General features: G+C 40.3%; 1 protein-coding gene across 1 annotated transcript; it reads left to right on the forward strand.

The window, feature by feature from the left end:
• Positions 1-8,389: 8,389 nt before the first annotated feature.
• chrne (cholinergic receptor, nicotinic, epsilon) lies at positions 8,390-17,211 on the forward strand. The gene is made up of 12 exons (XM_051402230.1): positions 8,390-8,574; positions 12,922-13,055; positions 13,257-13,301; positions 13,401-13,510; positions 13,621-13,776; positions 14,078-14,178; positions 14,258-14,458; positions 14,887-15,001; positions 15,091-15,205; positions 15,290-15,497; positions 15,936-16,069; positions 16,231-17,211. The coding sequence occupies exons 1-12, from the start codon at positions 8,505-8,507 to the stop codon at positions 16,396-16,398; spliced, it is 1,557 nt and encodes a 518-aa protein (XP_051258190.1). The 5' UTR covers positions 8,390-8,504; the 3' UTR covers positions 16,399-17,211.
• The last annotated feature ends 526 nt before the right edge of the window (positions 17,212-17,737 follow it).

Here is a 17,737-nt window from a genome sequence, read left to right on the forward strand (position 1 = left end):
AATATGACAAAGACATTTGTAGCTTCACAGAACAAAGAGGGAGCAAACAACATGAATGTATATATATATATATATATATATATATTAAATAATAATAATTTCATCTTTTGTCAACATATCTTTTGCAAACTTGGTTAATATTCTATTATATTTTTTATTTTAAATGCTCATTATTTCAAGACTTCATTTGATTATTGAAGTCCAAAGTCTGAGATGTATCAATAAAACAGGATGACTGATGTAGCGGGTGTTCCCGAGATTATCACTATCAGGGAAAACCCAGTGATTGGTCCGTATCACTGGGTTTGCTGCCGCTGCTGTGGGGGGAGGTGAACAGACATTGAACTCCACGCTCAAGCCAAACCACATGTGTGCTCATGAAGAGGGACTTAACAATGGTATTTTGCAGCGAGGGAGCGGGAAAGTAGTGAAAGCAGGGGCATTAATGACTTGCTGGGAGGGGCCGGTCATGGGGCTTTTAGTCTGTGCAACCAATGGATGATCCCATCTGAAATAGGCAGCGACTGACAAGGAGAGACTGAATCCCTCTCAAAACATGTGACCCTTTCAAAAGACTTAAACTGATTGACTCCACACAGCTGGTACTCTCTAACTAAATGTTCAGATGAAATAACATACATTTTAAAATAGATATAGTTTTTATGTTTGACATGATGCCCAACAGCACAGTAGTAGTAGACTAAAGCACTTGGTATGAATTCACACAGTGCAAGTATGTTTAAGTTCAGTAGAGCAGGAAAGAGGTATTTTGTCACTGTCAAATACCACCACACTGGATTTTCCATCTGGAGAGTCAAAACATTTAACTACAGTACCAGGATTATCCTTGTAATCCAGTTTTGTAGTGTGTTAAAATCCTAGGCTTCGACAAAGGTATAAAGTTTAAATTTAAAGGTCCAGTGTGTTACATTTGGGAGGATCTATTGGCAGAAGTAACATTCAGGTATGTTTTCATTAGTGTATAATATATGTATTTTGTTACCTTACAATGAGCTGTTTTTATCTACTGACGCTGTTGGTCGCCTTCAACAGAGGCCACCATATTACTACAGTAGCCCAGAAGGGACAGACTAAACACTGGCTCTAGATAGGGCCTTTGCATTTCATGCCGCCACTGTAGTTTCTACCTCAGGCTTGGAAGGGGAAAACAAAGTGAATCTGCAACTACATTGCTAGAAGCCACTAAATCCTAAACACTGGCCCTTTAATATTAACAGACCTCACCAGAACTGGATGATTGAATATAAAGGCAATAGTACAAACATTCAGAAGCAAAATTAAAAAAAAAAAAGTGATGCGATTGTTAGTAGCCACATTTCCACCCAAAGCACCAGGAACTTTGAGTCCCAGGAACTATATTTCAAGGAAATAAAAGGTTCCTTCAGCCTGTTGTAAGTTTCCACTGCAGTCTAAAGACACGGCAAAATTAGACAACTTAGGCTGCAGTCGTTTGAAAAGTAAACAGCTCTTTTCACAAGTTTTTGTGTGCAACTACACAACAACGATGACGTCATACAACACGTTGGACAGTCATCATTGTTTGTGCCACACCGTTTCTAATTCCCGTTGGATTTTGTCCAAGGCCTGGACTTTGTTGTCAGCCCATCTTGTTAGAATTCAATAAACACTACGTTTATATAACTTTTTTTCGACTTTATCCCAAGGTCAAAGTTTAAACATAAAGAGGGAAAATAAAAGTTAACAATCTCCCTATCCTTTTTATGTGAAATAATAAAACAATGTAAAAGTTATACCTGTCACAAGATTTAAAATAAACATACAAAGTCATCCGATGACTATAAACAAAAAAAGTGACATCCTGGTACATTCAGAGTGAGTTTGACAAAAGATGAACATATTAACAATGCAAACAAAGTTTTCACCATGAACATATTAACAATGCAAACAAAGTTTTCACCACAGATTCCACAGTCCTTCACTTAGAGCTTTCAAAAGCACCAGAGCCGATGCTCCCTTTTCGGTGAGACAGTCAGCGAGTTGGCCTTTTGTGCCTGACCAGAGCTTTGACTTTCTTGCTTTGTATGAGCTCCTTAATGCTGCTTATGTCCAACCTGACTCTCTTCTCTGTGACCTGTTTAGTTGACTTAAGGGCATCGAGCAGAGATCGATTGTCAGTCACACAGACCAGTGAAGGAGCATTCAGTTCAGCATTACCAGTGGTGAGCTCAGAAAAAAAGAGTTCCAAGAACAATAGCATTGTCTATACCATCTGACATAGCAAGTGTTTCTCCTACAAGGATGCTTCATACAACACGTCTAATTCTCTTGGATTGCCAACAGAGAGGAGAAAACTTCCCCCTTTCTCCCATAAGAACGATCAATGTCCCCGCGTGTACCTCCATCTGAAAGATTACCAAGAGAAGCATCACTGAAAACAACCAAGTTGAGAGTATCATTGTTTTCCCAAATGCTGAAACTTGAGGGTCACTTTTTCTGACTTCTGACTTCACTGTAGCATTTTTGATATTAGATGCCAAATGACATGAGTCAAACATAACATCCGGTCTGGTCTGCTTGGCAACCCATAGGATTTGTCCTATTTTTGACCTAAGCTGCTCTTTCTCAGTGTCATTAAGGGGGCATCCCTCAGTATAGCACGTGCTGGTTGCATGTGAAGAGGTTGTAGATTCTCAATGTAACTGTGCTGATGTACCTGAACTACACCATCAACAGTAGCAAAATCCATCCCTACATAGCAGAAATGCTCATGCTCCTCGCGCCCTACATGGAACGCAGACTTCAGTAGGGGAATCACATTTGTTGAAAAGTTTTGCGAGCCTGCCCAAAGAAAATCATCTACATGGCATGCAAGTACTCCAGTAACCTTAAACTGCTCGTCTAACCAATAAAAGACTGCTGGATCCACCTGCGACATTTTACCACCTGTGCCCAGCATGATTTCTTTGACTTTGTTATACCAATATAGAGATGCATCAGCAAGACCATAAACACATTTCTTTAGTTTCCATATAACATTTTCACTGCCTGCCTCAGGAGGGGGCCGGATATAAATATCCCTGGACAGCTCCATGCCCTGCAAGAATACAGATTTGATGTCCATAGAATGGACTTGCCACTAGTTTTGACAGATTACTGATAACAATAGCCTAAGAGATTCTGAGGCACAGGTTGGAGAATCTTTCTGTAACTCTTGCATATTAAGCTCTTCAAAACCTTTGGCTACTAGTCGTGCTTTAGGCACAATACCCTTGGGAGTTTCTTTGAGACTACAGACCCATCTGGTGGAGACACATTTTTGGCCTGCATTTTCAACCTCCTCAAACACATCATTATAGTGCTAATTCTTAATTTCTTCTTGTTTTGCTGCATCAAATGAAATGTCTTTTGTTATGAGTACATCAGCCTCTCTGTCTTCTGACTCAATGTTAAGGCTACCAACATGTGACACATCAACTGACTCCTTTTGTCCCTCACTGCCATCAGGTTCAAGATGTTGTAGGTTATACCAGATTTTGTGCTTTCCTGTGGCTTTTCCTGCTCTGCCTAAAACTCTGGCTGTACGACGTTGAATGCCATCATCTCTGCTCACAAATGTTACAGTCTGACCTGTTCTTAACTTTACACCTGCAAAATGGGCAGGGTTACCACAGGCCCTGTGTTCTGTGTCAGTTTGTGTCACATTAGTTTGTGTCAGGGGTGGGTGCAACAATTCTCCTGTATTCACCTCCATGTCACTGATGTTCTCCTGTTCATTGTCAGTATCCTGGTCACTATCTGAGCTATCTACTGCATTGTTTGTCACGCCTTCCTCACTTTCTGCTTTTCTGTTAGCATCATCTTGTGCAGTCTGCTTGTCCTGCTCCTGTGTGTTCACCTTACAAAGCCTGGAGTGATGCACTCTAACAAGAATACCACCATGTCTTACAAATACAACAGCTCCATCCTGACCAATAACCACCCCTGGTCCCTTCCACTCAGTCCAGTTTGCTCGTTTGTAATATACTCTGTCTCCTGTCACATATTTGTCATCTGTAGGTCTGAGCTGCTTGCGAAGTGCCCTCCTAATTCTCTCTGAGCATTCGGCTTCAGTAAATGCTTTCCTGGAAGCATGCAAAGCTGATATGTGTTCTCCTACCCTAGCACTTACAGTGGTACTCTCTAAGGCAGGTAGCTTATCAACTAATACAGAGGGGAGGTTAGGATTCTGTCCAAATACTAGTTGATGTGGGCTGTAACCATGAACACTGAGCATACTGTTCTTGGCCATAAGGGCCCAGTCAAGAGCAGTGTGCCAGTCACATCCATATTCCCGTTTCACTTTCTGGATGATTTCGGTGAGTGTCTGATTGTGTCTCTCCAGAAGGCCGTTGCTCCAGGGACTGTATACTGCTGTTGTTCTTGTCTCAATATTGAAGTTTTCTGCCATGTCTCTGATTTCCTCATTATTGAATTCTCCACCGTTGTCACTGTATAGTCTCCGAGGGAGACCATGTACACTTATCCATGTGTGAATGACGGAGTTGATGATTTCACAGGATTTCTTTGTTTTCACAATGTTTCCAGCACTGAAACGCGTGAAATGATCGATGATATGGAGGTACCATACGCTGGGTTCCAACTCATGCATGTCCACTGCTACCATTTCATTATACTCTGAGGCCAAGGGCAAACCTGCAGCAGGCTTTGGTTTTGTCTTGCTGTACCTCTTGCATATGTCACAGTCATGTACTATTTGTTGCAAAATAGTAATACATTCTTTGTCCTCATTTCCTGCGCTATGAATGAGCCCTTGTAGACGATCTGCGGAATTATGGCCAAACTGTTTGTGAAGCTTCAGGAGAACTTTATGTTTCTCATCAGTGGACATGTTTTCTGTCACAGTAAGGACTTCTTCTTCAATCTCACTCTATTCAGTATCTTTGTCTCTGATGTCTACACAGTAGTGGCCAGAGCTAGTGAATTCAAGAGGCACAGGTTGTCTGAACATCACAGCTCGGTCGTTTTCCATGTCCAAAATGGTTCATGCTTTCTTCAAAGATATTTTGCTCAGCAGCAATGGGATATCAACTTTGACCACTTCAGCTTCAACATGACATTTTGTCTGTCCTATTTTAGCAGGTAGTTTCACTTTTCTGGTGGAATATACTAAGTTTCCATCTCCAAATCGAAATGGCCTGCAACTGGGGATTTCTGTTTGCAGCACCTGGTTCACTTGGTCTGAGCTGAGGTCTTTCACATAGTTTTCCAGCCATGTCTCCCCACATACAGTACGAGTATAAGCAGTGTCAATAATAGCTGACCCCAGGGATTCAGCCAGGAAGATTTCTGAGTCAGACATGGAGGCTTTTGTAAACAGTGTGATGTTACATTCCTCAACATTTTATTCTTCAGTTAGTTTTACATGCTCACTCTTCTTATGAGGACAATCTTTAGCCCAATGAAATGTTCTCTGACAGGCGCATCTTGATCTTTTACAGAATTTATCCAGTAAAGGCTACCTCTGTTGTCCAGTCTGTAACATGTACCGTTGTCCTCGTCCTTGCGGTCTTTGCTCTGTAAAGAACGCCACGTCCTGCTGGTTCACTTGCATTCCGTTTGATGTGCCTGGCGTTTTTCCTCCGAAAATCCTCTTTCAAAATCCGATTTCATGTCGGCGAACTTTAAGTCCGTGCACGTGGTCAGTGCAAGTTGCCTGTTTTTCACGTCCAGACAAGCCGTGTCTGAGAGCTTAAATGCTAACACAGCATCGGGTAGCGTCATATGGTACTTTTTCATCCGGGTATATCGCTGCTCAAAGTCAATTATATAGTCCGACATTGACAGAGAACTGTCTTTTGTAATGCTATCAAAATGGGAATACGCTTCACATGCGCTGTCTTTTTCCTCCTTTAGGAACACACTATCCAGTTTTGCTAACAACGTATCCATACCAGTATCACTGTCCAAGTCAGCTAGGGTATTTCCATGGCTGTTTCCCGGGCTCTTCCTTGGAGCTCCAAAGCGACAGCGAGTGCATGTTTCTTTTTGTTGAGTTCTGTAACCCGCATCCAGACGTTGATTTCATTTTTCCAACTTTCGTATGGCCGGGTCTCGTCAAACTTCGGCGGAACTTTGTAACTAGCAGCCATCCTCTGCTACCAATGTTAGATTAAATAAACACTACATTTATATAACCCTATCGACCTTATTCCAGTTCAGTACAGAATCAACTCCGTGGCTACCATTTCACCTGCGACAGGGCCAACGACCTCACATCCAGAAAACTGCGCACTCGTTCCCAGGGTAAAAGGTTAAACATAAAGAAGGAAAATATAAGTTAACACGTATGATTTCTTGGTAACTCCATGTGTTGAAGCACAATAAACAAAAAATGGTAGTTTAAATAAAATGCTGAAATGCAGTACTCAACCAATCAGAAATATTCAGTGCTGCAAGGCCCACACCCAAAGAGCCTGTAGTTTTTGACAGTACTACCCCCACGGAAGCAGGGACTTTTTGGGTAGTAAAATAATGTCACTGTAACTCCTCCTGTGCTCCTGTAACCCCTAGTGGCTTGTGAGCTGAGGTAAAACCTTAGTCTGAAGTGTCAAACTTCAAGCATTCAACATTTCATGTAAATCCCAATCAGGGATTGATGTTGTGAGAGTGGATGAGCGTTTACAGATTCACGGCACATTTTAAGCCATTTACTTATACGTGTTGCACTGTTGTTGTAACTGCATCCATGGATGCACAACATGCACTGCCGATTTAAAAAATTTTGTCATTGCATTCTCAAATACAGTTCTTGGTCCAACCGCATTAACTCTACAATAGTTTGAAGCCCCTGATTCACTAGATGTGGCTATATTTATAACACTTGTTATAAAAACAGTAACACACACCTGTCTGACATTTTGCACAGATAGACCTCAGTTATTTTAAAGGTCCAGTGTGTAAGATTTAGGAGGATCTATCAGCAGAAATAGAACGTTATATGCATAACCATGTTTTCATTAGTCTATAATCACCTGAAATAATTACTATGTTTTTGTTACCTTAGAATGAGCCTTTTATATCTAGACGCCCACAGGTCGCTTTCCATGGAGGCCTCCATGTTGAACTGCCATGTTTCTACTTCAGCCCAGAACAAACAAACCAAATACTGGCTCTAGATTGGGCTGTTTGCATTTTTCACGCGTTTCACAGTCACGGTAGTTTTCCTTCACACTTGGAAGAAGAGAGAAGTGAGGAAGGTGCAGTCAACACTGCTAGATGCCACTAAATTCTACACACTGGCCCTTTAAAGGTTTGCAGAAAAATACTTTTTCTCATCTTTTAATTTGCCTACATTTGGCTTAATTTAAAATGCATATTATTTGTCTACAGCAGCATACTGCAGCTCTGCTCTATGAACGGACTGTCTTTGAGGCTGGACAGATCCAGCCCTTCTTCTGTCTCTGAGCTCTAACCAAGTGTGAGTCATATAATCTGCCATCTGGAGGCTCCAGTTACCTTAAAGAAGCTCATCTCTGTTTCCCTAAATGTATATTTAGAAGTACATCACATACTCTGCAACTCACATAGCACATTCCATAAATCAGTCTGTTGCCCTTGTCACCGCAGAGTGACACTACTTATATTACTCACAGGACTAATTATAATAGTAAATTTAGTCTCTGGATTTCAAATGAGTAAAACATCCTGATAGTCTGGTTTGTACTTTGTAGCATGATGCACTGCTGTGGGTAGAAGTTATGGGACTTATCTTGATGCAGATACAAGTCTCTGTCTCCATGGTTTTATGAGTTGTATGAGCATTGTCTGCCTCAAGCCCTTCAACCCCAACACACTGTGGTCTGCAGACACTCTCTCACTACTGGAGTCCTGCTGTTGAAGTGGTAAGGCTCTGCTATATGTATTAATACCCTGGGCGCATAGCAGGGGGAGAGCGGGCCTGCACACCTTGCTGCACCCACGGGTGTACGTGTCTCTCTGTTCTTTGCTTTGTTGTGAGCCACATATTCTATATTATTATAATATTATATTATTATCCATATTATATTCTTGGACAAATATATATATATATATATAGTCAGCATCACTTTTTTTTAGTGATTTTCTCAGTAAAAGTAAAAGAATCAACTAAAATGATCTATAAGAATGGGAAATATAACGGGGTATTAGAAATATACTATATGGGAGATAACAGCATAATCTCTCACTATTGCCTACATTTTGTCAAATAAATACCTTAATGCGTATAACTGGCATGACCACAGATATTTGTTGTCTAATGATCATGATGATGGTTATTGTGGGTGACCGGTGTGTGACTTGAAGTCCTGGTTTAGTGCTTCCCAGCTGCTGTGTAATCTGAGCCATGGATAGCGACAGCCGGGGTGGGCGACAGTCGGGGGGATTTAGGGCTCTTCCTGTCTGTCTTTACTCGCTCTCTTTCTCTCTCTCAAACTTAATATTTGAATATAGTGCAGAGCTGTGCAGTGGACAGGTCTTGGGACATGATGGCAGCTCGCAGTTTTGGGATATTCTTTGGAGTTGTAACTGTTCTCGGGACTTTAATGGTTCAGGGTAAGTGGCGCAGTAGCAAACTTTTGGCACTTCCTCATCGACTGCCTTCTTATCTATCAATATAATCTTCTGCCTCTCATGTGCAGGCATAAAAATCAGTGAGACAACCAGCTCTAAAAAATCCTATTACATTGACAGGTATGCCAGATAAAACTTTCCATACTTTAGGCCTCCTGAAAACTTTTAAAAGAGAAATTATCAAAGGTATGTAGATGATTTTAACCAATTTAAAAGCTGAAAAAATTATTTTCTTTTTGTTTAGAGAATATCTGCAAGCAAACATACTGTATGTATGCTGTATACGTCAACAGTATATAGTTTATGTACATATTGCTGTAAAGTGGATATAAACACATGCACACCTGTACATAAAAAAAGACAGACTTAAAAGGTAAACCATATACAAAGCATTTTGGGGTCACATACAGTGAGCACACTTTTACTTTTACCATTTATACTGATGTTGACAAGGATCATCTGTTCCGTACCCTGCTGCATGACTTAGTATTATTGTGATTATAGTCATGCAATTAATCAGATGGGCACAAAAAGGTAGGGTGGCATCAAGTAAGGCAGAAGGTCATGTGTGTTAGTCATGAGAGCAGCAGCACTGCAGTGTGTAAAGCTGTTCTCGTTGGGGTTCTGCAACAGGAGGCCAGAAAGGTAACAGCTGCATCTTAAGAAAAAATGAAAGCCTGGATATGATGGAACTTAAAACAAAACATGATGTGGTGCTGCTTAAATTATTCTGCAAATCCATTTGGCCTCTCAGGAGGGAAAAGTTTGTGTTTTAACTCGAATTTACTGACATTATCGCCCGGATATGATGTCAAGGCTCTGTGTAACCTATGCGTAACAGTCTGTTACACTCCTGCTGTTTTCCCAACATGCCAACAAACATCAAAATGCTGTCAAAACGTTCATTTATAATTGCCAACGCAGCCTCCATAATTCTCGACCGGGAAAAAGGCAGAAAAAAGGCGCTGAAAACACAAAAAACCTTAAAAAAAAACAAAAAACGACCCCCAACCACAGAGATGCCGATTCGCACGGGACTAATATTATCACATGACCTCTGTGTTTGGTGAAATATGGTAGGTAATTAGATAAGCATTTTTACATTCTTTCTGATAACATAGTCCAAACTGACATTATTACTGTCACATGAACTTGACTGGAAGCTGTTGTCAGCTGTTGGTCTCTATACATTTAAAGCAAGGGCTGTACTTACAATCTTACAAACGTACAGTCAAACTCATTGGAGGTGTGATATTAGCTCTGTCATCTTGACCAGAACATGATGTAGTGGATTGGAATGCAAATAACTGATAACAAGGGCTGAGATGCTGGGCTGAACTCTTGTAAGAAAGGATGCCTAGGAAGACATACCAGACGCTTTCTTCCTCTTGCTAGGTCAAATTTAAATCCCTCTGCCTCTTGTGTTCAAAATGGTAACACGAATAGGAGTGTGTAGGCTATTGGACGATGGGACACGGTCAACTAGGGTGAGCTTTGCTTGCTTTTACCCCAATCAAATAGTGATGTTGTAATGTTTACCTGTGTCCATGTTGTTCTGACCAGTTATGATGTCTGCCTTCGGGTCATCTTAATGGGTCAGTTCAGCCAAATCACAAAAAACCTTTTTCTCACTTACAGCTAGTGCCATCCAATGATTTCATCTGCAAGGTTTTGACATATCCAACCCATTAGGGGAGGGGTCACCTGTAGGCTCTGCCTCTAGTTTCCCATCATCGCTCTCCTGTCTCTCTTTCTGAGCAGGATTAAGTGTCAGCTGCAGGAAGTGACCAGGTCAAAGCATAGATGCCAAACATTAACTGTACTTTGTATCCACATGATAATATAACTGATCCACGTGAGTTTGCTGACTGAACTGCATTTAGAAGTACATCACACACTGTGTAACTCACACGAGACGCTTTAAAAGTCAGCGTGTTTTTCTCTCATAGAGCTCTATTTACTGTTTACTGTACTTACAATATTAATTTTGTTTGATTGTTGGTTTGTTAAAATATACAACATCAGTATTGCTTTGAAAATGTGTCTTTTCAGCTGTCCATCATTAAACAGCCTGTTTACCTATTAATATAATTTTTTTTTATTGATGGATACAAAAAATATTGAGAGCTATGCTTTTGTAATATTATGGAAATGTTGTAGTATTACTAAAGCAGATACAGTAAGCAGGCTGTCATAAGGTCAATATAAACTTAAAGTTGCCTACCACAAAGAAATAGGAATATTACTGCCTTACAGTGATTTATATTCTTTTAGATCTATTTATACTCTCTAAGCAATCCTATAATCTTCCTATTAGTATTTGCTTACCTTTGAAATGAAAAACTACACACTACATTCTCACATTACAAATTTCACTCATTGTTACAGCTGTTTTCTCATCCAAGTGTCAGGTGTAATATTTAAGAATACTCAATTATTTACTATTGACAACTCCTTGGGAAGTGAGACATCTCACTGCTGTCATTACACGGCCTACTACACAGAAAGTCCCATGGGAGAATTACAATTACAGCTCAAAACTATGTGACATATTTGTGCCTGATTGGTCAAGGTTGACCCGGACATGAATCGATCATGGGGGTAGACATCTTTACGGCGTTGCAGTATGTATGACTGTCACCTTTTTTGCCTAATGGTGATATTGGTGATTATTGTAAATGACCAGAGTGACTTAAAGGCCCAAGTTTAGAGTTTCCCAGTCGCTGTGTAATCTGAGCTATGGATAGTGACAGCTGGGAGGGAAGAGGCAACAGGTCGGAAATAACCCCTGCCTTCTCTCTCTTAGTCTGTCTCTCTTGGAAGTTTATACTGAAATAAAGTGTAGCCAAGGAGTTTAGCATGATGACTCCTTCATACACTGGCTCATCTCACTGTCCTGTGGTTGGTGCCTACCGAGTTTCATACATATCGGTGAAACGTGGTGCCGGGGCTGCTTTTTTAAAATCCTGTAGGGGGCGCTACAAACACGACAAACACGATTTTTGGTATGTGAGCTACAGGCACCAGTCTACACGTGCCCTGTGAATTTCATATTCATAACTATTACGGTCTCCGCACAGTAATTTATCATGTCACCAGAGTGCCACCTAGTGGCGATTGTTGACACATTTATTAGTGAGCCTCAGGGAGCCATGGGCAAGCATCGTATCAAGTTTAATTTTAATCACATGTGCCGATGTGGAGATATTAACTTCTTCATTTTAAAGAGCGCCACCATGTGGCGATGGCCTGAAATTGTGCATGATGCCTAAGGAAGACATGGGTAACTATGGACTTAAGCTTGGTGTCAATCGGACATACCAATGTGGAGAAATAGTCCACTTGCTTTTTTGACGAAAAATCTACAGGAAGTTCTAATTTTATAGTGTGCGTATTTTTTTAAATATCAAAATTCTTCAAATTACTTTTTCATTAGGACGGTCCCCAGGTGCTACGTGAAAAATGTTGTGCGAATCAGACAAAGCCCATTGGAGGAACACAAAAAAGTAGTTTATAGACATTTTGCACTCTAGTGAAGAAAAATTAAGGCGGAAGTGGGCGTGGCCTATGTAGGGAGATTCAGCTCCATTCACCGAACGCGTAGATATAAGGTTTTTGAATGTGCAACAAACGATGCAGGAGTTATTAGCCTAAACGCACTTTTCATGAAAGTAGCGCCACCTAGTGGCCGACCCAAAAGTGACGCATAGAAAATAAAATTTTTCACCAGGCCTGACCACTTTGCCAAATAAAATTTAGTTTTTGTATATGTTCAGGGGGCAAAAACACAGGCAAAGGCGCTAAAAATAATAATAGGTAAGAAATCGAGCAAAAACAATAGGGACCTCCAGCGGTCGCTGGCTCGGCCCCTAAAAATAGGGTTCTTTAAGGGTCCAGTTTGTACCATTTAGGAAGATATACTGGCAGAAATTGAATATAATATTCATAGGTATGTTTTCATTAATGTATAATCACCTGAAAATAAGAATCGTTATTTTTTTTTGTAATCTTAGAATGAGCCGTTTATAGCTACAGACGCTGCAGGTCACCTTCCATTGAGGCCGCCATGTTGAACCGCCATGTTTCTACAGTGGCCTAGAATGGACAAACCAAACACTGGCTCTAGATAGGGCTTTTATCATTTTTCGCGGCCACCCTAGTTCTTCCCTTTAGCTTCGAAGCAACTAAACCACTAGATGCCACTAAATCCTACATACTGAGCCTTTAAAGTAGGACGTTGTAGAACTTTTGCTGAACACAGTAGCCACAGGTGATGTACATATGCACATAAACAACTCATTCCATGTCCCATCTAATTTTTTCATGCAGTGCAGTGTAATGAGGAGACACATCTGATCAGCAACTTGTTCAAAGGCTACAACAAGAATATTCGCCCGGTGGTTCATCCTGAAGACAAGGTGGAGGTTCAGATCAAGCTGACCCTCACTAACCTTATCTCTCTGGTGAGAGCTCACTCTTCCTTGTTGTCCTTGAGCAACAGCTCCAAAAAGCAAATACACACAATGTTTAGACAGGAACAAGTTCACCATCAACTCAACACAGAGTTTTAGAAATGAACACATTAATAGCTGTAGTAGTCTTAGCAGTGCATGATCAATACCTACAGCTCAAATATTCATACTGCTTCTTCACTTATACCACAGAATGAAAAGGAGGAGACTCTAACGACCAATGTGTGGATTGAGATTGTGAGTCTTCCTTCCCTTCATATTTATGCTTTTGTGTTGCCCGCAGTTGTGTCTAGCTTTAATGTCAGTGGTGACCTTTCCCTTAAATGTCATCTACAGCAATGGACTGATTATCGTCTTGTGTGGAACACATCTGACTATTATGGCATTGATGTTATTCGTGTCCCATACAGCACTGTTTGGCTTCCTGACATTGTCCTTGAGAACAAGTAAGGCAGTAACAGAGTGTAATCCTGCATTTTTTCTTTGCCTGCAATGCGTTAATGCTGTTTTCTGTCTGTCGTCAACTGTTCCTGTTCTTTATCCTCAATCTCTGCAGCATTGATGGCAAGTTTGATGTGGCTTACTATGCCAATGTGTTGATCAGCAACACTGGTTGGATGTACTGGCTGCCTCCTGCTATCTATCGCAGCACATGTGCCATTGAGATCACCTACTTCCCATTTGATTATCAAAACTGCACGCTAGCATTCAGGTGTGGTACAATTATATCATTTAAAAATATATGTGCTATAGATAACTGCTGATTTATTCTATTTTGTAGATGCTTTACTATTGGTTTACCCCACCCAGGCTCTGTTTAGACACCCTGGGACAGATCTTTGCACTCACTGCCCAGTACAAAGATCTGCCTCAGGGTGCCGAGGTGGAGCCTGGATGTGGTAAACCAATAACGTAACCCATTAGAGGGCTACACACATGCTCATAGAACTGGAGTTACATTCAGGTAACTACTATTATCTGGTCTAATCCATCCTCACTGCCACAACCCCTAGATCCCAGACGTACAGTGCCAATGAAGTGGACCTCATCTTGGCTGTTAATGAAGCAGGCAATACTATTGAGTGGGTGGACATCGACCCTGAGGCTTTCACAGGTACAGTACATCCGTGCTTAATACTCCAATATTCAAAACACACAATTCCTCTCCAGTTTATTATGTTTTTGGCCCTCAGAAAATGGCGAGTGGGCAATTGTACATCGTCCAGCCAGGAAGATGATCAACACACGGTATTCCCCAGATGACCTTGAATATCAGGAGATCACATTCAATCTGATCATCCAAAGGAAGCCCCTCTTCTACATCATCAACATCATCCTGCCTTGCTCCCTTATCTCCTCACTGGTTGTTCTAGCTTACTTCCTACCTGCACAAGGTCTGTAAAGCCATTGGCAGCTATTATTGCATTGATTATCATTGTTTCAAATGGGATAGTATTATAGGGATGTTATAAAATACCAAGTCTACCAAATTTAGTTACTCTTATATTGGCCATAACAAAAAAGACCAGAATTTAGAAGTAACCTTTTCTAAAATGTAGCTCAGTTTAGAACATTCTAAGATACAAAGAGGTACAAAACACTGGTACCACTTTGTTTTCAGTGTGTTGTTTCACCACTATCCCTAACTGAAGCCAGATGTTATTACATTATAGTACAACTACAGTATAATAAAAGTATGTAAATAAAATATGCTATGTAGCATTAGAGCATAGACAATGAACTAAAAGTATAGGCTCCCAAAAACTGGTATGATTTTTTTATTTTGTGTTGTTCTCTGTCTCTTCCCTTGTCCCCTTCACAGCTGGGGGACAAAAGTTGACTGTGTCCATCTCTGTCTTGCTGGCTCAGACTGTCTTCCTCTTTCTTATTGCTCAGAAGATCCCTGAGACATCTCTTTCTGTCCCTCTCATCGGCAAGTGAGTCAGTGTGTGTGCTGGGTTTTGTTTTGGCTTCACTCAGTTTGAGTCTCCTGTCCAACACAGATCTTCTCTAATGTCTTCCTCAGGTACCTGATCTTTGTTATGTGTGTCACTACGCTCATTGCTACAAATCAAATTGTGGTACTGAACTTCTCCCTGCGCAGTCCCAACACTCATACCATGTCTCATACAATCAAACATGTGAGTACATCCTGTGCAGTTTAGTCCAATGTCTATTTAGGGGTTATTTTATGTGAAATAAGTACTGTTATCTGCCTTCTTTAGGTGTTCCTGGAAATGGTACCTCGCTTCCTCGGTATGTCCCCACTGGTGGATGACAGTGAGGTGACAACAGCGGTAAATGGAGTGAGGGAGCGGCGGCGCAGCTCCTTTGGCCTCATGCAGAGAGCAGAGGAATATGTACTGAAACAACCTCGCAGTGAAATGATGTTTGACAAACAGAGAGAGAAGCATGGTCTCACGCAATCGATTGGTAAGTGGTATGTCTATTTTTAAAAGTAGGACCCAGGTCTAAAATCTGCCATTAAGCCCCAAATTGTTTTTTAAACACATAAACATTGCTCGCACATTGCAGCTCAAATATTTGCCTAGATAGTACAAGTCATTAGCATTCTACTACAAGGTGAGCTTCATTGGAATGTATTGTGGCTTAGTTTGATAATTGTGTATTAAATTGAATTGTTGTGTTAGTGCTCCATTTATTTTTTGCATAAAAATCATGGTACATGATTCTTTGTATCACATGTATTCATATCTGTTATATTGGCCACTCATGTGTGCGTACAGGTGTATTGTATGTCATTCAACACAACATATTATTTTGCCTCATCACCATCAGTGAGGCCTGTGTCGGCCTCAGATAATACTGTGGCCTACTACTCACTAACTGTTAGTGTCTCCTTCCCCCTAGTGGATAATATAGATGTCAGCAGCACAGCCAACCTGTATAAGAGTCTGGCCCAAGCTGCACCTGAGATCAAGCAATGTGTGGATGCCTGCAACTTCATTGCTGAGAGTACAAGACAACAGAATAACATTGGATCTGTGAGTGTTACTTTAAACTTTATCTGTCTAGCCAACAGTTTTCAGTGCAATTTCAATATATTGGGTGTCTATTACTTACATATTTTCCTATATATTTTAAATTGTTTTAGGCAAACTGATCTTAGTTCTGTAATCTCATTTGACTTTATTCCCAAATAAAGGAAATTGAAAGCTGGGTACTGATTGGGAAGATGATTGACAAGGTGTGTTTCTGGGCTGCCATCCTCCTCTTCATCTTCGGCACAGTGGGGATCTTCTTAACAGGACACTTCAACCGGGCACCTGAATTTCCATTTCCTGGTCAGACCAAAAAATATATTCCTAGTTAAAGCAAAGCAAAAAAAAACCAAAATTTTCTCTGATGAAACTTTTCCATGGGTCACTGTGCCTCATGCTGTCTATAAGGCTGAGCGCTCTTGCTCATTGAGTCCCAGGTTCAGATTCAGGATCAAGTTAGCAGGGCTTTAATAACAGAGATTAAACAACAGATCTGTCTGTGTTCATATTCACAGCTCTGACTTCTCTTTGTGAACACAAGCACACAGGCAGCTGAGGGTTTTCCTTCAAACTAGCATCTCAGTTCTCCATCTTAGTGTAAGTTCTTCAGATGTATACTTTAAATGGGTGGATCTGGATCCTTTAAATCATCATCATCATCCTAAAAATCATACCAAGTATTATTACTTGTCTATTTTGTGGTATAAAAACAGTCCAATTCACCACCATGCTGAGAAAGTTATTTCTGCTGTAAAATCAAATCAAAACTGCTATGGTTGTGTTGTGTATTACATTGAGCCATATGCACTGTGCAGACCTGTATACATTAAATAGCAATAAAGAAGGTTTATGAACTTTTAAACTGATTCTATCTACATGTGGTGTGCTAACGTTGCCACTCGTTCAATACATAACTTCAAAACATATCTGCTAAAGTCTGGTTAAGTTCCCTCTGCATGTACTATGTCTTATGTGAAGAGCCTGTGCATGTAACTTAAGCCAGCCAACTCTGAATCACAGCCTTATTCTTCTTACTATGACCTATTTATTAGAAAGTCTTGTTAGAGGTAGATGATTCAGGAGGATATTGTCTTGATTCATTGTGCCATGTTTTTTAAATAAATATTTTATTTTGTGCATCGTGACTGGTTTAATCAATTTATTTACAAGTGTGAGTTGTGTGAATACACCCACATAAAATTAGGAAAAGGCATTTAATCTTGAATTGAGTGTCAAACTAGTTGTGTATATAGTCTTTCATACATCTGAGTGGACCATATGCATCTCAAAAATGTTCCAGAGGAGACTAAATGATCAGATAACTGTAATAAGCATTCAAAGGTGTTTATCCCTCTACTTAACGTAACTACGATCTGCTGAAAGTGTAATTATGATGCAAAACTGAAAGAATTCAACCTTATAAAAATGTAAATCTGTTTAATAACCTAAAAGTCTAACTTTTCAAGTTCATGTTCATTCTCAATATGTCTAGTTGTGGTACATCAGTGGGCATTGTGCTCTATGCAGTATGTTCATGTGAAAAATAAAGGCATACAGGCATTGAATAAAGTTATGTATTTTTTTAATCTATGTGTCAAATAGATGCTTAATAAATGTATTCCATTCTCAGTGCAATAAAACATAAGGTTAATCATCTTAAGTCACTTGGAA

The sequence above is a fragment of the Dicentrarchus labrax genome, unplaced genomic scaffold (genome assembly GCF_905237075.1).
Source record: "Dicentrarchus labrax unplaced genomic scaffold, dlabrax2021, whole genome shotgun sequence".
Taxonomy (NCBI): domain Eukaryota; kingdom Metazoa; phylum Chordata; class Actinopteri; family Moronidae; genus Dicentrarchus; species Dicentrarchus labrax.